The sequence below is a fragment of the Anopheles darlingi genome, chromosome 3, assembly GCF_943734745.1.
Source record: "Anopheles darlingi chromosome 3, idAnoDarlMG_H_01, whole genome shotgun sequence".
Lineage (NCBI taxonomy): Eukaryota > Metazoa > Arthropoda > Insecta > Diptera > Culicidae > Anopheles > Anopheles darlingi.
Genome location: NC_064875.1, coordinates 38,786,224 through 38,804,768, shown reverse-complemented (window position 1 = coordinate 38,804,768; position 18,545 = coordinate 38,786,224). Strand labels below are relative to the sequence as shown.

Below are 18,545 nucleotides of genomic sequence, written 5' to 3'. Positions count from 1 at the left end.
TCGGGCGAATCGGGCGAATTGTTGTTGGAGAAGCGAAAACAAAACAAAATTTGTTTACGCAGAAAAATATTCATGCTTTTGGCTGAATCTAGACGACTCGATTGCATATTTTGTCTTATATCACTTAGTAATGGCCGTCAATATCTACGGGTAGGTTTTGTCTGCGATGGAAAATGTAGCAGATCTGTTTTCAAGCCAAATTTCATTGCAGCCCGATGCCTAACCATCCACCCAATCCCAACCCGATGGACTTGATTGCCATCAAGGATATCTATCCGGGTTTGAAGAATATCAACGTTATCTTCATCATCCTTGAAATTGGGCCCGTTACACTGACGAAGGAAAATCGAGAAGTGCGCACCTTCAAGGTGGCGGACCAGAGTGCCGCGATTAACGTGTCGATTTGGGATGAACCAGGAAAACAGCTTTCACCGGGCGATATTGTGCGGCTGACGAAAGGATATGCCGCTATTTGGCGACAGTGTTTGACGCTGTACTCCGGCAAGAATGGCGAGATAGTTCGTCTGGGGGATTTTTGCTACAACTTTAACGAGATGCTTAACATGAGTGAACCGAACCCGAACCTGAATCCCTCGATGCCACAACCAATCCTCAACAATGGAACCGGCACCGGTCCTAACAGTGGCGGCACTAACAACAATGGTACTGGAAAGTCGATCGGATCAACCGCCAAACCCATGCCTAACAGTGGACCATTACATCCCGGCGGCGGAGGTCCGCCGCAACCGAAACCTCACTCTGCCACCACCAGGTATTCCGTTGCAGCGGCTGCTGCTGCGGCATCGACCACACCACCGGCGCCTAGCATAATGAAGCCATCTCAAAAGAATTCACCGCGTGCGGGACGAAATAACCAGGGAAAAGGTGCAGCCGTTAAGAACGATCGGAGATAACAGTTAGCTGATCAGCCGGTAGATCAGCTGACCGTTAGCGACGGATATAGTTTGAAGTGTATTGAATAGTAGGGAAGCATGGTTTGTGAGAGTTTCAATCAACCTCTAGGCAAGCTAACGATGGTACATTCGAGGAAAAATCGAGGAACAAATATTCGGACATTCCTTTAGGGAAGAGGCCAAAATTGACACTTATTCGATTTGCTCGCCGTCAAATAAACGTAAGCAGTGCATGAAATGAGCCCCATTCAAGATTGTCAACAAAACTTTCTCGTACAGCGAAAGGAGCAGTTCGTAGCTCTGTTTAAATACGGATCTTTGCGTGCATCGAGCCGAGGTATGTACCGTTTATACACGATGAAACTACAAAACTGGTGATCGTAGCGATTGTGAAAGAGATAACTAAAAATTGTGGTTAAATAATAAAATTGTTCAAAATCACGCAATTCCATAAGCGAGCTAGCTTCTCGCTCTGTCAACTTGTGAACTGAATTGTGAAATTGTGAATGAAACGGCATCAAAACCAATTCCACATCAAAGTTCATTGCATCTTTAGAAAATACCTGTCCTTTGTGAACTATTTAAGGGAAGCCGCCAGAACATTTACTTTAAAAAACACAATTTTAAACAACTGCAAATTCAAGCGAGCGGCCAACTAACCAATTCATCACCAAAGTTGGTGGCACTTTAGTTAAGCAAGGTTCAGAAAAGGAACTGAACGAGGTACAAAGCGACACAATAACAATCTCTATCAAATCTGCATCAGTGGTTTTCACTATTATTTATGAAGAGAAAACAAGTGAAACTACTAAAAATATTGTGTTGTAACAAACTGTTTGGAATGATTCTTGAAAAATATTTCATTTCGAAGATTTCCGCGTTCGGCTCATAATTTGTTTATTGGGGTCTGTCAAGTTCAAACCAGTGCTGCCAATCGGCCCGGCGATGTAGATCCAGATTTTCTTTCGCAAATTTCATGTTTGGGTTTTTGGGCTAAGGCGAGGTAATGTTTGACCAACGGTCGTAGACGGGTGGAAGGGGTGAAGAATGTGTGCACAAGTGTGTGGCCAAGTGCGCCAGAAGAAATAATCTGTGAGGAAAGTTCCCGGCGACGTTGATTTGGAAGTGATTAGCGAAAATCCGTGTTCTCTTGTGATGTGGCAATAAGCAACGAGATTGGCCACCTTGCGTGATCCGTGGCCGGTAATCAAAAGGCACGACATACCCCGTGACGAAAGACCCACAAGAAGAATGCTGCATCGATCCCCTTGCGAGAAATCTGTTGGAAAAACGACGTTGAACCCGCGGCCGATAGCAGCAACATCCTGTTGTACTGCACATCATCAGTATCGGAACGGCACCATTGCGAACGCAACCCTACAGCTCAGCGATAAGCAACATAACCCGAATCTCACAAGTCACCGAGCTGTAGAACAACCTTTGCACCGAGCGTCCAGCATAAGCCCTCTTTCGACGTTATCATAATTGGTTCCAAAATGCGTACGATAGTAGCATATCTGGCGAGTAGCATGGGCGATGTAGACGGTACACAGTTCCTGAAGCTGTCGAGCGCTATATTCTATGGCCTGTCGTCGTTCCTCATCACGGTCGTCAATAAAACCGTCCTGACCAGCTATCGGTTTCCCTCGTTTCTGGTACTTAGCCTTGGTCAGCTCACAGCCAGTATCATAGTACTGTTCGTTGCCAAGCGACTCGGCATCGTCAAGTATCCAGACTTCAGCCTCGATATTGCCCGCCGCATATTTCCTCTACCGCTGATCTATCTTGGCAACATGATGTTCGGACTGGGTGGAACGCAGGCGCTCAGCCTTCCAATGTTTGCGGCCCTCCGGCGATTTTCCATTCTCATGACAATGCTCCTCGAACTTGTAGTACTTGGGATCCGACCCACCTTTTCAGTCAAAGTGAGCGTTTTCGCGATGATCGGTGGAGCTATATTGGCCGCCGTAGATGATCTGTCCTTCAATCTGCACGGTTACTTGTACGTGATGATCACAAACGCACTATCAGCGGCCAACGGTGTGTACATGAAGAAGAAACTCGACACAGCCGACATGGGCAAGTACGGACTCATGTACTACAATTCGCTCTTCATGATGCTTCCGGCGATCATGGGCACGTGGCTAGTGGGGGATCTTGATCGAGCCTGGCAGTACGAAGGATGGGGTGATCCACTTTTCGCCACTCAGTTCCTGCTTTCCTGCGTGATGGGATTCATCCTAACCTACAGCATCATCCTTTGCACGCAGCACAACTCAGCCCTTACGACGACCATCGTCGGTTGCCTCAAGAATATCAGTGTCACCTACATAGGCATGTTTATCAGTGGCGATTATGTGTTTTCGTTGCTTAATGCCATCGGCCTGAACATTAGTATAGCGGGAAGCCTACTATACACCTACGTTACCTTTCGCAAAAAATCGAGCAGCAGTTCTGAAGGCTCCACGGCCGACAAAGAGCGATTGCTTCCGGCTAGTGGTCGCATTGACAACGTTTGAGATAGATTTCTGTGCGGTGCGCTCCGGCGTGATCTGACAAAACTAACAAAGCCAAAGGGTCAGATAGAGGGGAAAACGAGGGAACTATCTATTTATTAGGGGGGAAATGTAAAAAACATGCATCCCTAACGGGTGCAACTTGTGAAGAAGCCCAGATTCGGCCATCACCGAACCGTGAGGATTGTGTATAGTATAGGTCAAAGGAAAGTGCTGGCTAACGGCTATTATGTTCCGTTTTACTTTGCAACTCACTGCAACCGTTCTTGTCATAGGAGGCCACAAAAACACTAAGCCGAGTAGATATTAAATTTATCTAAAAAAGAGAACAATCAATTTGTACCATCCCGTTCTGTACAGTTTTACCGCTTATGTTAGCTGTAGTGAGAATCCGAACCGAGAGAATTGTGAGTTTTTAATGAAACCAAGAAACGCGAAACGGCGTTCAATACAAATCGCTGAAGTTATTGTTTTGTGTTTGACTTGTGTCTTCGTACTCTACAGGAGAAAGAAACTTCATTTACAGCAGTCGCTTTTTTGAAGCATCACACGTAATCATCTTGCCGAATAGCAGAATGAGCAGATGAGGGTAATATCTATAATCCAACAATGCGGAATATCCTTCGAAAAAATCCATCAATAACCGAAATAATGACTGATTCCAGACAAGCGAGCATACCGAATTAACCTGTGGCATCCAAAAGCTAATTTCATATTCAGCAGCTTCCTCGAACATGTTTTAGTGTCATGGTCACATACAGCGTGTTGCTTGCGGCTGTTTGACTTACAGAAAGGGACACGTTTCGTTTATTGCGGATTTTGGAGGTTTTTGGAAAATTGTGAAACCCTTTTTCAACATCAGCGCAAATCAACGCAACCATGATTTTGATTTTGCTTGATCCGCTGATATTTAAGCAAATCAAATTAATGTGCTTCAGTCTCATTTTCAACAATGAAATAACTTATTAATCGTGGTTTAACTCAATCGGTTACTTTTAAACCATTATTACTTGCAACATTTGCTGGGGATTTAGCTGGAAAAAAGTACTCCCTGAACAGAGGTATTAGGGAAGAAGCGAACGCAACATAATGACCATGGCCTGTTTTGACCCGAAGTTCAATGACACGACACAAATGCATCATCCTCATCATTTTGATCGTCCGGCATGAGAATGATGCCCGATTTTAAAACTGGTTAGCTGTGACCTTATCCAGCAACTTCCAGCTTTGCTTTTGTAATGAATTGACGACCGCAAACTCTCAAGCCATTATGTTATATTGATGATTCAGCTATCGTGCCTGAATTTGTGTTGATTCTATTGGCCTATGACGTAAGCTGTTTCAAGGTCGCGCGATAATTGGTGGAAATAATAATGAGCTGTTTATTGCTTGTTATTTCTATTACAACAGTCCAGCAACAACGCTCCATTTAGCTTTATTGGTCACGAATATACTCCATACCTAATTTAGTGCCAGTTATTGCAAACAGGTAGTGTTGGAAATAAGATAAGCTACTGCGCTAGGGTTTATGGAAAGGTGTTAATAATGTTAGTTTCCAAGTTAACTACAATTTTGCAGATTTTTATATAGTTAAGAGTACTTATTTACGATAAGTTTAAACGATTTCAGTTATTTCTTTATCGTGTTTTAATACTTTAATGCGAAGGTATCAAAAATATATTTTTTTTACTCAGGATTGATTACTCATAATTAATTCTTCATTTACTCAGGATTGATAAAAAAAATTAATTAACGCGTTAATCGCGACAAACTATCTTCTCGTTTGAACCAGGTCATACAATAATTGAGCATGTTGCGCAAACAGCTTAATTTACGCCATTATCTACCTCCATATCGCGCATTGGCAACATCGTTACCATGGAGACAAACCGGCACAATACCGGTCGATGAGCAACCAGCGGCCGAGCAAGCGATGGATGAGTTTACGCGGGAGTTTATGCGGAATCGCATCAAAGTGAGCGATCTTCAGCGATTCATCTTGAGCACCGGAAGTTCGATCGCTGCTTTGGTAGACCCACGAAGGTAATACCGAATGGTTGAATTTTTTTTTAAAAACTCTTTAAGCTAGTAACTGGACTTCTCTCCCCAACAGGCATGATATGATCGCGTGCTTGGGGGAAACGACAGGCCGCGAAGCTTTGGAACGAATAAAACGTTCGATGGAAAGCAGCGAAGAAGGAAGAGAGATTCTGGCAGAAAAACCGCGCATTAACACTCGCACCATCAACATGGAACAGCTAAAACAACTTCCGGAAAATTCTTTCGGCCATTCATATGTGGCGTTCATGGAAAAGAATGTAAGTAGAATGCCTATGATATTCTGGTTCCGATACTTATTAATACTGTTTTATCCGACTAGAACATCACCCCTGATTCACGGATGGAAGTACGTTTTATCGAAGATCCCGAGCTTGCTTATGTTATGACGCGATATCGCGAAACACACGATATGGTTCACGCAATCCTAGATATGCCCACCAACATGTTGGGTGAGGTTTCGGTCAAATGGGTGGAAGCAATCAACACGGGCCTTCCGATGTGCTACGGAGGAGCCATTTTTGGTGCATTTCGCTTGCGTCCCAAGTAAGATTTAATGTAAATAAGCCATTTCAGTAATCAAGTTAACGACATTCAAATGATTCTCTTCCAGACAACGGCAAAACTATCTGCATACATACTTACCGTGGGCGCTAAAAACAGGAGCACGCATCAAACCATTGATGACAGTTTTCTGGGAAAAACGATGGGAACAGGATATAACCGAGTTGCGAAAGGAACTGGGAATTGAACTAGTAACCAGGCACTAAGTAGAGATGAGTAGCCAATGTTGAACCAACTCATGTTTTGTTTTCCTACGTGATAAAGAGATGATAGTCAATACACGTTAATGCACCGCTGAAACCATTCGACCTATAACTGTGTTAACGAAAAAAGCGCTCATAAAAAGGAATTGAGATGATTTGGTTTGTATTCTACTCTATTTGAAACTTCTTCAAACACATCATTAACATACATAACAGACTAACGAGGTAGCTAAACCGTAGCTTACCGACGTCGAACCAAAGCAATGTTACGTTCGTTATGTCTAAAACTTCAGTTCGTATTTTCTTGTTTTCGGTACAATCGACTTTTTCGAAGACCCGGTAACGGACGGATCCAACGAAGCACGACCCAGCAGTAGCTCCAGTAATCGACGATTATACAGCTCCGGCAGAACTATGTCGAGATCCACGGCATTTTGCATAATTTCAGAGCATCCTCTCAGGTTTTTCCTCCAATCTGTAATACATCGATCACAATAAGCGTATTGTTTTTGATTGGTGATTTGCTTGTTCCCTTACACTGATAATCGAACAAACGAATAAGTATGTGAGTACATTCCGGTTTCATGTTGTGCTTCAGAAAGTGTTCCATCAGTTGGTAGACTTTTTCCACGTTGTTATCGTATAGCAGCTTATAACAAAGGTTGCTAAGTCTATGGGAGAGAATTTTGATTATGTTGTTAGTGAAAATCGTGCAGTATCTTACCTTTTACTGATGGCCGTCCTTAGATTAGCATGCCGATCGAACAAAGTCCGCGCTGCCTCTTGATCGCTGTGCCAGGAGCTGTGAAAGCTTTTCTCCCATACGTAACAGATGGGAAATTCGTGACGTAGATCCGTTAGGCAGTACTCACACAGCCCCATCACTGCTAGTAAAACGGCTTCGCTTTTCTTGCCGATCGTTTCATCGATAAGTTCTCGGAGGATTTGATCCACCAGGAATAGATCTTCGGGCCTGCTGTGTTTTGCTATTTCCCGAAACGATTCCAAGGATTTTAGAGTATTGCCTGCCTTCCACAGGCACAATGCTTTGTAGTGGTCAAATTGCTGTACGGGTTTAGCATTCGCATCCTTGCCACCGGAACGGCTCGAAAAGAGATCAATTAAACTTGCTAGCTTATCCGTATCCGCCAATACGGCTACATGGCGCAAGACTTTGTCCACCACCGGAGCTGAAGGAATCTTCCGGTACAGGACAATTTGTTCAAGCAGTAGCTTCACGTCTCCGTCGTTTTGTTCCGCCAGTGCCGTCTCAATAAGATGATCCACCTGCGGTACATCCATCGAGCTAATATTGACCACCAATGGATTTTGCGTAAGCTCGGCGAAGAGTCCGCTCAAGTTAAATGAAGTCCGTGGCACCGTCGCAGGAGCTCCGGTCGACGTGCTTTCCTTTGGTAGCTCTTCCACGGTTTTTGCTTGGCCATTTCGATGTCGACTGTTGAGTACTTTCCACTTTAGTTTCTTGTTATCCACCAGGTCACTGATAAACGAATCGATCGCGCTGATGTTACTGCTACTCCGGTAACGTCCCACAAGCCGCAGATTGTTGGAAACACTTCGGATCGCCACGGGTCCGGCGGAAGCGAAGAGTGCTGCCATTTCTGTGCGATGGACACCTTTTAGGCATTTGATACGTTTACGACGGAATTACCTATTCCGGGTTGCATCGTCACTCCGCTCCTCCGACCAGAAATCGTTGTTTACCACTTTGTTCTTTGTATAGCGACAACCCCTTACCCAAAGGGGGTCGCCGAACCAAATCAGCTGATAATGACTTGTACGTTCTTCGGAACAAGCAAGGCGCAGGAAATAAATTAAAGGGAAAAGAGTCAAACATTAATTTTGTACAAAATGAAAGATCTTACAGGTCGTTTGGAAGCTCCCACAAAAAAAACTAAAATTAACTACACCTACAGGAAATCACTACCAACATTGAAAAAACATTAATTTTGAGTAATAAAACATTTTGCAAATGTGGATGGAAAATATTTCAATAACGAAAACAGGAGATAGAATAGCAAATACACAAATTCCCTGAATCATCAAAAGGGAAATAGGAACATTTTAAGGGCTTTTCAAAAATTTGGAAAACTCGCGACTAGCGAGAAACCCTTCAGAAACGTAACGATACCGCGCGGTTGTAAACGTACCGCCCAGAAACCGTCATTCGTCGCTGCTTTCTCTCTCGTTTCGTTGTTCCTTTCTCGTTCCTTGGCCAGCACAGAAAACCCCTTGCCGTGAAAATTTTCGTGTTTCTACTCGCGCGAATACCGAGGAAAAACTTCGTCATCTATCGATTTCGTGGTCGTCGCCCACTGATCACCAAGTAAAGATCCTATCGAACAAAAAGTAGCCGTCCGGGAACGAACCAGCAAAGTGCCGCAAGCAAAGCAAAAAGGTGGTTCCACAGCACAGAGCGACCTGCAAAGAACACTCTGGAGCATCGTGCTTTGTCAAAGAATTGGTCGCTCGACAACGCTAACCGCGGAGGGGCGTGCTGAATCTGGGCAAAACAGGCAACCGATCCGTAGAATTTCCGTCGGGAAGGAGAGTACTCGGTTTTGTGTGCCATTCGCAGCGGGTTTACGGCAGAAGGTCCCGCAGAACGAAATAGCGTAGCGAAGCGGCGCCAGGAAGCGAAATAATTAAACAAATATGGCTGCTCTGCCGCGTAGAATAATTAAAGAAACGCAACGTTTGATGCAGGAGCCCGTGCCCGGTATTAGCGCCATCCCAGACGATCAGAATGCACGCTATTTTCACGTCATCGTGTTCGGCCCTGAAGATTCACCGTTCGAGGGCGGCCTGTTTAAGCTCGAACTGTTCCTTCCCGAGGACTATCCCATGTCTGCGCCGAAGGTGCGATTCATAACAAAGATCTACCATCCAAACATCGACCGTCTCGGGCGGATCTGTTTGGACATTTTGAAAGACAAGTGGAGTCCGGCGCTGCAGATCCGCACGGTGCTGCTCTCGATTCAGGCGCTGCTCAGCGCCCCCAACCCAGACGATCCGCTGGCGAACGATGTTGCGGAACTTTGGAAGGTGAACGAAGCCGAAGCAATCAGAAATGCGAAAGAGTGGACACAACGATACGCGAACGTCGACAATTAAATAGTCGGTGGAGCATCGTTTCGTTTGTCCCTCCCCCACGCCCTTCCCTCTTTCCCCTCTATCGATTACTATGATTACTTTAAAATGCCCGACAAGAACGCACGACGTGCACGATATAACTACACGCCGCAGCCGCAGCCGCAGCCACAACCGACGCCTCCAAACCTTTTCTCAAAGCTCGTCGCATATCCCCCAAATCTGAAGGCTTCAGAGAATAACCGCAAACATCAACGCGATTTACTGTGTTTGTGCGTGTGTTACGCGTGTGTTTGTGCGTGTGTACGTGTGTGTATAATGAAAAAGTTAGACTTCAATATCGAATCGATCTTCGAAACAGCAGAAACTGCTAAAATGATGTCCTAGGCGCGATGCGATAAGCAAGGATCCCGGTTGGGAGGGTGGAGATGACACCGCCCGTCAGCGAGAACATATCTTCTGCCGTCTATCATCCTAGCAGACCAGCGCTAATGTATAACAATGGAGGGTACGAGTGAATCCAATTTCAAGGTATCTATCTTCTACGGTTTACCATTACTCCGCAATTCAAGGCCAAACATCTATTCCCCTTCCATCATGACTTTGGCTCACCCCGATCAGCTGAGATGCGTTGGAAAATTGATCTCGCAGCGTGCTTGGATGGGTTTGTGAGAATTCGACACAAAGGAAAAAAAGAAATGCTCGCTTCTCGAACATTCGCTGCCATCTCCAGCATGCCTCGGCCTATGCAAGCGATTCTATTGTTCGAATAGAATCCGAATTATTGTAACATCAATATGCCTTTGATTTTTTTTTTCTATTCATTTGGGTTTCTGTTATTCTTCACATCACATCAATAAGACTGTCGTCATTCGGATAAGATGAAAAGCCGTACATTGCATCAAAGCATTTTAAGACTTTAGGTGGTTTCTTTAATGCACTCGCTCATCCCCGCTTGTTGCAATCCAATTAAAAATGCAAAGAGGCCAATACTTAAGTCTGTGCCGCTTTGTGTGTCACGGAATAGCATTGTTCACATGTAAGTGAAGACCTACGACGGGTCAATACTGAGCTATAGCGAAGTATGTAAACACTACTTGTCGAAAATAGAACAGGCTTATCATAGCGTTTGCGATAGTGTGAAATGGAAATGCGTACGATCCAAAACTATTCCGGAACACCACCATCTCTGCCTCTTGAATGCCTGTTTCCAACTTTGTTTGTTTTTCATACAGATAATTCCATAAAATCCTTTTTATTTTTTTAGAATTTCGTCATCATGGCACATAAAACACGTAACAATGCCTGGCAATCGCTGCTTGAACCGTTTCGGAGCTTACAGCAAACCGGTCTACGTACATCGGGGAAATAGAACGACCATCAACGCAAATCATCGATGGTATCATCGTAAGTTATCCAAGGAACCGGTGCAACTAATTGGGTCGTGTAATATCCAAGATTAAGATGGGGAGTTTCGGAGAATGATGAAAATTCAGCTAAAGTTTTGTTTTTCATTTGTCATAAGCAAACGGTATGGGCATATACATTGGACGAGAGAGATAGTAAAAGAGAGCTTTAAACTTAAATGAATGGGTTTAGTTGTTTGGGCGTTTGGGTGTGTCCACTTGCAAATGCTCCCAGTGGTAAGCCTTAAATAAACACTTCCTTTCGTTAAATCAAAGTTTTATTACATGCATTTGCTGCGAAAGCATAGAAGAGCCGCCTGGCTTTGTGACGTACTTTTGGCAAATATAAGCCCTCTATCAACACACACGCATAAACACACGGAAATACACTCACACGATATAAGTAGTAACGTTTGCTTAAGGATTTTATCCAATTCTCTTGCAAAAACATGCCTAGTAACCCGAATTCAGGGGAGGGGGGAGGGGAGAAGGGTACGTCGTACACTTTTTCTTAGATTATTACAAATGCGGATATGATTGGGGATCTAGTTATTCGAAAGGAGCGCGTAGAAAATGATGATTAAAAGTAGCGACTTAGCGGCTCAGAGACGGAAAATCGAGACACGCGGTGATGAAAGGGGCAACGCATCGAGCAAAACAGAAAGAGCGCGCAAGCACTGGGTTGTGGTCCGCGTACGATAGATTTAGGAGAAAAAAAGATAAAGAACCCCAAATCCCAATCAGTACTGCTGCTATCCGTTTAAATTAACAATACAAAAAACCCTAATATTCAATTTGCAACTACACTACAAACAACTCAAATACGCGGAAACAGGCGAACACAGTCACAACACACAAAAGAAGAATTATGAAAACAAATGTACATTAGTATGGAAAATGAAAAATTATGAAAGGAAAAGTACTCGCATCATCTTTTGTTTTTGTTCATATATTTCAGAAAATATTGGGAAACACAGTTTAGATGTCATTTGTGTACCATTTCTTACACCGGACCGGATGTGCAAAATAACACCAAACTATGCAAAATGTCTTCTCGGGTTATACCCAGAGTGCGTTAGTTCTCACTTTGCCCCACTATCAGCAGCAGGTTCGAGAGGAGATGAAGATAATCTTCTTCCACCATTTGGACGTGCGATAACCCGGTGTAGCGTGGTTCCTGCGGTTCATAAAAGACCGGTTCATCTTCAGGTTCAGCGAAACCTATGCTTTTGTTGGACTGCTGCTCAAAACCATCATCGAACATCACACGCTTTACGGATGCCGTAGGGGGCGAGGGTTTCAGAATTCCCTTCAGCACGGGTGTAGACGAAGGACGAGTTCCAGCGTCCGTCGATTGCTGTTGTTGCAAATGCATTTTCCGGACCACATTGATGTGCATCGAGCTGTGGGTGGTCGATAATCGCTTGCTCGGCAACGCACTCCCACGTCCGCCCTTCGACGATAACGACGGCGAGGACGATGAACCCGGCGAGCGATCCTCGTCTTCTTCGGAATCAACGTACTCCGCACAATCAGAATCGTGCACCTCGTTGTAGATCGGAACAAGACCGTACTTTTTGCGCACCAGAATGCTCTTGGCGTCCTTTAATATGCGCCGTTTGACGAAATCGTGGAAAATCAACAACTCCGTGCTAAGCTCACGCTTGATCAATTGCTTTTCACGTTGCGACAAGTTGACATTTTTCAGCGCGAGAAGGCTTTGCGAGGCTAGCAAGGTGAGCACAAACTCCAACCCGCAGATGCACAGTTTTGGGTCGAGGTGCGTTAGCAGCTCGTTCGAGAGGGTGATTGCGTTCGTTGACGTGTAGCTCGATACGCTCGTCATCGAAAGGGTTTTTGTGAACTGCATACCACGCTTGCCCCGTTGGACTGTTGGGCTACTGTCGCTAAGCAACGACTGTCGCGCTGTAAGCCCCATCGTTGCCGTAGCATCCGTTTCGTCCGCCTGCTTGCTGCTGCTGGCCGGTAGTTCATTTAGCGGCGTTTCAGAGAATGTGTAATGTTGCTTTAGGAAAAGGTAAGACACAATCGCGATATCAATATAATCACAGTTATATAAAATTCGGGATAAAGGTCGCCAAAAGCTGCCTGCAAACACTTACCAGATTAAGTACCTTTGTAAAGATACATGCGGCCTGCAGCAGCGAACCAAAGCTGAGCTGTGAGTAGTTATCAGTGCTGATCTTTGGCGCTCCGAATTGAATGTCGACCAGTGGTTGCCACTGGCCGGGTGCAAACTCGACATCGCAAAGCACCATCAGCAAGGGAGGGCTGAACGGTAACAGTGCCTTTGTGCAGAGTGTTACAATCTCGATGAGATTGTTCATCGCCCCGATCAACTCGTCAGAGGTATCGATCGAGTTGGGATCAATGTCCAGCTCGTTCACGATGAAACCGTTCACGTCTGCCACGCCCGTTGTCAATCTTTTCAAGATCTTAGGCCGGTACAACAGTGAGATGGCGTGATCCATCAAGTATTGTGTGTAGCGCTGTGCGGGGGAAACGAACGTTAAACCAATGGCTTCGAACGATCGCGCATGATCATCATCGACCTACCATGAGATGAAGTAAACTTTGACCATGCTCCAAACGCCATTCCTTCTCGTACATCACCATGACACCAAGCAGCTCGAGTGTTTCTCGTATCAGCAAGCACGCGTTCGGTTCCATCGATTGTTTAGCCAGCAACAATGAGTCCATAAGATACTCTTCATGTATTCCGATAAAAAATATGGCATCCCGTAGAAACCGATGCCCGTGCCGTGCTAGGAGCAGCCTTACCAAACGTATGCCACGCGAGTAGATTGGCCACCAATCCTGCGTTTGCCATTGCTGTTCCGTTTCCTGCGGGAAGAAACCAAAAACAGAAACCATACCGATGATATTTGTCAAAAAGGCAGCACGAAGCAACACGAACGAACCGTATTCATGACGTAGGGACGCTGGAGCAACTCTTTCGGTGGTAAAAGCTTCAGCCAAAGATAGTCACCGACGTCACAGTGCAGCAGCTCCTCCGAGCAACGGCTTTCGGCCAACAGAATCAATAAGTTCAGCAGTTCGATCACCAACTTTCGACGACCATACTCGGGCAACACCGTACCCGTGATGCTGAGGAGCCGCTGAAACAGTTTACCCTTAACGAACCAACTAACCCACCGGCTGGTGGACTGTATAGGTGGGCTGGCTGTATGCTGTTGATCAAAGCTGATGGTCAGTTGCTTCAAAAGATTGATCGCCAGCAGTAGGGCGCAATACTGCTTTCCACCATTGGAACTATTGGTTTCGCTGATCATCGCTACTGGAACTGCCATTCCTCCTGTTTTGTTGTTGTGGTGAGACGATTTAATGTTCAACTCCAACGCACGAATTTCTTCGCCCGCTATTTCTACTGCCGAACGTGTCAATTCGGCAGCGATCGCTGCGTTTTCCAGCAGACGATCGGATTGTAGTTGTACTGTGCGGATAGCGATCGCCAGAATTGCTTCTTTCGCGCGCTGATGTATGTCCGCATACGAAACGGACAGCCGGCTAAGCAGGGTTTCCATCTGGCGCAGCATCTCATCGTCCTGCACCGTGTTGCTGGTGTACTTGTGATCGAAATCAATCAGCACGATCAAAAACAGCTCGGCTAGTATGATCAGCGGGCGGAGATCATGTATCTGTTCGATACGATCAACCAGTACGCCCAAACACCGTTCAGCCAGTATCGTTTTGCACCGTTCGGGCAATGAGATCCCCGGTGTCTGTTTCCGTAGTACTAGCACGAGCAGATCCTTAAACGATTGGATTCGCCCCAGCCAATCGGGTGTCCGTTGTTCATCCTCTTCGCGCCATGTTACCCCACCGGCAGATACAAAGCTCATATCTAATAGGTTGTCCCCTTTTCGCGATTCCGCTCCATCATCGGTGCCCGATGGTGCTGGTGGGAGATCCATCACGATGTTTACCCACTTCTCGAACACTGCCTCCGTTTGCAAGAAGCGCTCGAACACTTTCACCAGTTCCGGGTCCATTTTTACACCGGTGACGGAACTGGACCGGAACAGCTCAATACCGAGTATGTTAAACATTTGACTGTATGCCCGCACGTTCCCCGTGGTGTGTTGTCCGAATAGTGGATTGCAGAGCGATGGCCAGAAGGAGGCGCTCTGCATTTGCTTCTGCACCAGTGCCTGCATATTGTTCTTCCAAAGCGCATGAAACAGGGACATAAGCCGTGAAAGCAGTGGACTGGCCAGTTTGCTCGGATCCTTTGAGATCGTTTCCAAAAACTCCTCCATGTACGTCGGTATGCCATCGTTGATCGTTAGTTTGGATCGTGCTTTCCCTGCGGCGCCGCTCACACCACCATCTTTGGGACCAAGCAGTAGCCTACGATCGGCACGCTTGCCGTAGTTGACCTTAAAAAATGCCTCCGTCAATCCCGGCTGCTTGTGAACACATGCTTCCACAAACTCGAGGACGGCCAGTTTGAGATCCTCGCTCTCGATATCATCGTGCAGCCGCTCAAGAAAAGTGTGCCGTATCTGGTCCGATTCCATGTCCAGACACGCCAACAGCGACATCCGGAACTCTATCGCGAACCGGCGCAGTAACCGGCAGGACAGTATCGGTAGACGAGGATTAAAGATGTTGCTCATGTATCCCGTGACCATCGGGATGATACGGAGCGTGTCGCGCTGTTTCGGTTGCGTGTAGATCGCCGACTCTAGCGGTGAAAGATCGTACTCCTGGATGTGACGTTTAAGCTTCAGTATCTGCATCAGAATCGTTAGCGAGTACTGGATCATCAGATTGAGCTGCTGTTCCGGTACCATCATCCAGTTCGGTTCTCGCTCCATTACCGCCTGCAGATACCCGTTGCCCAGCCCCACGATCCGTAGTAACACCATCCCATTGTCACGGTTCAGCAAACTGTACACACACACATCCCGCAGTGTTCGAAGCGCGTAGTTCTTTCGCAGTCGTTCCTCGCTTAGCTGCAGAATATCGTGAATGTATTGGACCACAAACAGCAACACCCGGTACCTATCGGTGCCCGTCTCATATCGCCAGTTGTTGGCATGTGGTAGCACCTCGCGCAGAAGAAAGATCACACCCGGCAGCTCCACTCCGAACACGTTTTCACGCCCGAGCTTCGCGTAGGTGCGCAGAAAGTTAAAGTACGCCATCAGAATCGGATAGCGGCCCGTGGTACGCTCGACGTTCATCAGATAATAACCGATCAGGCTGGAATCATACCCGGCGCCCTGTGCGTACTCTTGATACGTAAGGTTGGCATTGTTGACGGAGGGTAGTATGTTCAGGTTGATGATTCTCGTGTAGATCTCCTGCTCGAACAGTGGCACTAGGGCAGAGCACACATTCAAACATTGAACCAACAGCTCGACCGGTGGATTCGGTACCGCCTTAAACTTGAGCAACACATCAAACACCATCTCCGTGGGGTGAACCATTTCGGCGGATATGTCGTGCGGTTGCTGTATGCGCCTCACGGCCACCGCCAGATATTTCAACCCGGTCGCTATGCGTTCCACACGCACGGCACTGAGGGTGCTCGTAGTTTGCGCATCAACTAACAGTTCATTCATTTCATGGTGCAACGCATCGAAGTAATTGTAGCGCGTCGAGAAGTGTACATACGTTCGCTTGTGATTGTCCACATCGCGGACAATCAGCTTCGTACCGCGCGGAACGGTGAAATTGATTTTGCTCGATGGCGTATAATCACTGCACAAGACGTACTCGTCGTCATGTTCGCTGCTGGCGGATTTGCGTAGCAAATAGCGAGCCTCCGTACCGCTGTACAGCTCCGTGTACACGGGAAGATTCTCCAAAAGTTGCTGAATGTAAGCATTCTGCGTGGGACCTGCTGACGCTAGTGCATAGGCCACCTTGGAGAGCGGCAAGAATTCGACGGGAAATTGTTCCACGCAAATGTTGAACAGTGCCCGAGTGGGGTGATCTTCGATTTTGCAAAACTCCGTCGCGATCGTCGGTGATGCAAGCAGCTCGCTTAGCAGATCAAAGATTTTGCTGTGATGCGCGATCGATTCGTGCGCATCGAACAGCTGGCACAGGAACCCGAGCTGATTGAAGATCGATTTACGGACAATTTTTGCCGGAAGGCTCTGGTCTTTAAACATCGGATGCGAGACGAGCCCGTGCAGATACTCGAACACTCCTAGCTTGATCGCCCGGGAACCGAGTTGCTGGTAGCGCCGCGATACGTCCTCATCCTCGACCGTGTGTTGGAGTCGGAAATTGAACAGCATCCACACGAGCAGAAGCGGTCCGTGTTCGGGGAATTGTTGCAATGCTTGAATCGGACCATCGAGCGCGGCCACCACTTTCTCGATCCAGTCGGCATCGTCAAACTTTTCCGACAGATCCAACGTCCGAAAAACGAGCGCCAGTTCGTTGTACGTGATGCGCTTTATGAGCTCGGCATGAATTTCCGATCCACTGTCCACGTGTTCCTGTTGGCGGCCGAATGAGTGCTCACGGAATAAGCGAAACAGTTCCTCCAGCTCGACCGGACTGATTCCACTGTAATGGACTATCAGCAGAAGGATCTGGAGCACCTCATTCGTTTCGCGTAACGTTCGTTCGGCACAGGCTACTTTGGTTCGTGACTGGAACGTATCGCTCGGTAACGGTTTCTGGGTGCTCGATGATTCGACAATCAAGTGTTTCAGTTGCGCGAGGTAAGATTTGCGCAGTGCGGGCAGACCGATTCTATCGACCACCTCACGGTATTCGCGCGAGTACGGATGGCTACCGGAGTGGAAGTACTCGAGCAGGTTTTTAACCACCTTTAGCTGCACCATACGCTCCATGGTATGGTACACCCAGATATCGTGCAGCAGTTTCACCATCGAAGTCTCCGTTGAAATGTATTCTGCCAGCGCGGTGGCCGCACCCCGGTACTCGTTTACCAGATAGAAGCACAGGATTTGCCATGATTGAATTGCATCAATATTCTGCGGGAGATGAAACGGAAGATGGGTGTCAATTAATGTTCAAACGCACAAACATGGAATATTTACCAAATACTGATGCAATTTGTTGGCGAATGGTTGCAGCTTCAGCTGATTACGGTCTTTGATCAGCTTCTGCAGCTTTTGTTCCGACTCTTTGGTCGGTTTTTTGTAGTGCAGCAAGCCATCCACGAGCTCCTTCGATACTTGCAGCAGCTTCTCTTTCACTTCGGCGTTCGGCGTACCGTAGTGGATTCCCGACACGAATTGCCACAACTTTCTCCACTGGCTGCGAAGAGATGGATGGAGCAAAACATATTTGAGGTTAGATTGATGTAAACAAGCCAAGGCAAAGCCTGCTGGAGCCATAGCCGAGTGTAATTTTGCAGTACTTACATAATATCCCCATTGATATCCTCCATTATTTGGGAGATTTATCTACACGGAACTATTTAACAATACCTATTTCGATCCTTAATGCACATTAATACCAAATCTTTGCGTAAATCGAATGAGCGGCAGCAACACAATCGGCAACTCTCGTAATTCCGCTCTTTTGTGTTGACAGCCGCATCAGGAGCTAGGGATGGACAACCTGTGCCCAGCTGACCAGGTAATTTAAAAATATTCTGAATGGTTTCCTGAAGCGAACTAGATTTCTAGCAAAACGAGATGATTTGCATTGAGACCGGCCGAAAATCAGGATTTTTTAATAATCTGTTGGAAATTTCTCCCCGAAACTCCCCGTTATCAATCAACCAAAATTGGTGAC

General features: G+C 46.4%; 6 protein-coding genes across 6 annotated transcripts; 4 read left to right on the top strand and 2 right to left on the bottom strand.

Annotated features, from left to right (window-relative positions):
• Positions 1–13: 13 nt before the first annotated feature.
• LOC125956383 (SOSS complex subunit B homolog) lies at positions 14–914 on the top strand. Its single transcript, XM_049688186.1, has 2 exons — positions 14–150; positions 212–914. Exons 1-2 carry the CDS (start codon positions 131–133, stop codon positions 912–914), a joined length of 723 nt encoding a protein of 240 aa, XP_049544143.1. The 5' UTR covers positions 14–130.
• A 251-nt stretch (positions 915–1,165) lies between these two features.
• On the top strand, positions 1,166–6,352 carry LOC125956382 (ubiquinone biosynthesis protein COQ4 homolog, mitochondrial). The gene is made up of 5 exons (XM_049688185.1): positions 1,166–1,251; positions 5,223–5,473; positions 5,544–5,748; positions 5,811–6,034; positions 6,102–6,352. The coding sequence occupies exons 2-5, from the start codon at positions 5,241–5,243 to the stop codon at positions 6,256–6,258; spliced, it is 819 nt and encodes a 272-aa protein (XP_049544142.1). The 5' UTR covers positions 1,166–1,251; positions 5,223–5,240; the 3' UTR covers positions 6,259–6,352.
• On the top strand, positions 1,831–3,898 carry LOC125956381 (UDP-sugar transporter UST74c). Its single transcript, XM_049688184.1, has one exon. The coding sequence runs from the start codon at positions 2,411–2,413 to the stop codon at positions 3,431–3,433; it is 1,023 nt and encodes a 340-aa protein (XP_049544141.1). The 5' UTR covers positions 1,831–2,410; the 3' UTR covers positions 3,434–3,898.
• A 42-nt stretch (positions 6,353–6,394) lies between the features above and the next one.
• On the bottom strand, positions 6,395–8,308 carry LOC125956380 (uncharacterized). Its single transcript, XM_049688183.1, has 4 exons — positions 8,191–8,308; positions 6,980–8,060; positions 6,793–6,926; positions 6,395–6,730 (listed from the first exon to the last, which is right to left on the bottom strand). Exons 2-4 carry the CDS (start codon positions 7,873–7,875, stop codon positions 6,537–6,539), a joined length of 1,224 nt encoding a protein of 407 aa, XP_049544140.1. The 5' UTR covers positions 7,876–8,060; positions 8,191–8,308; the 3' UTR covers positions 6,395–6,536.
• Positions 8,309–8,477: 169 nt separating this feature from the next.
• LOC125957094 (ubiquitin-conjugating enzyme E2 N) lies at positions 8,478–11,694 on the top strand. The gene is made up of 2 exons (XM_049689520.1): positions 8,478–9,897; positions 10,634–11,694. Exon 1 carries the CDS (start codon positions 8,932–8,934, stop codon positions 9,388–9,390), a length of 459 nt encoding a protein of 152 aa, XP_049545477.1. The 5' UTR covers positions 8,478–8,931; the 3' UTR covers positions 9,391–9,897; positions 10,634–11,694.
• A 4-nt stretch (positions 11,695–11,698) lies between these two features.
• LOC125957093 (nucleoporin Nup188) lies at positions 11,699–18,312 on the bottom strand. The gene is made up of 6 exons (XM_049689519.1): positions 18,170–18,312; positions 17,843–18,062; positions 13,715–17,776; positions 13,350–13,637; positions 12,896–13,282; positions 11,699–12,798 (listed from the first exon to the last, which is right to left on the bottom strand). The coding sequence occupies exons 1-6, from the start codon at positions 18,193–18,195 to the stop codon at positions 11,848–11,850; spliced, it is 5,934 nt and encodes a 1,977-aa protein (XP_049545476.1). The 5' UTR covers positions 18,196–18,312; the 3' UTR covers positions 11,699–11,847.
• Positions 18,313–18,545: the final 233 nt, after the last annotated feature.

Bases quoted from the DNA above. Each gene is read 5' to 3' on its own strand.
- LOC125956383 (XM_049688186.1), top strand. From the start codon at position 131: ATGGCCGTCAATATCTACGG. The intron at 151-211 runs GTAGGTTTTGTC...ATTTCATTGCAG, and splicing joins ATGGCCGTCAATATCTACGG to CCCGATGCCTAACCATCCAC.
- LOC125956381 (XM_049688184.1), top strand. From the start codon at position 2,411: ATGCGTACGATAGTAGCATATCTGGCGAGTAGCATGGGCGATGTAGAC.
- LOC125956382 (XM_049688185.1), top strand. From the start codon at position 5,241: ATGTTGCGCAAACAGCTTAATTTACGCCATTATCTACCTCCATATCGC. The intron at 5,749-5,810 runs GTAAGTAGAATG...TTATCCGACTAG, and splicing joins TGGCGTTCATGGAAAAGAAT to AACATCACCCCTGATTCACG. The intron at 6,035-6,101 runs GTAAGATTTAAT...ATTCTCTTCCAG, and splicing joins GCATTTCGCTTGCGTCCCAA to ACAACGGCAAAACTATCTGC.
- LOC125956380 (XM_049688183.1), bottom strand. From the start codon at position 7,875: ATGGCAGCACTCTTCGCTTCCGCCGGACCCGTGGCGATCCGAAGTGTT. The intron at 6,927-6,979 runs GTAAGATACTGC...TCTCTCCCATAG, and splicing joins AGGACGGCCATCAGTAAAAG to ACTTAGCAACCTTTGTTATA. The intron at 6,731-6,792 runs GTAAGGGAACAA...GATGTATTACAG, and splicing joins TCGTTTGTTCGATTATCAGT to ATTGGAGGAAAAACCTGAGA.
- LOC125957094 (XM_049689520.1), top strand. From the start codon at position 8,932: ATGGCTGCTCTGCCGCGTAGAATAATTAAAGAAACGCAACGTTTGATG.
- LOC125957093 (XM_049689519.1), bottom strand. From the start codon at position 18,195: ATGGAGGATATCAATGGGGATATTAT. The intron at 18,063-18,169 runs GTAAGTACTGCA...ATCTCTTCGCAG, and splicing joins GATATCAATGGGGATATTAT to CCAGTGGAGAAAGTTGTGGC. The intron at 13,638-13,714 runs GTTCGTTCGTGT...TTCTTCCCGCAG, and splicing joins GTCCCTACGTCATGAATACG to GAAACGGAACAGCAATGGCA.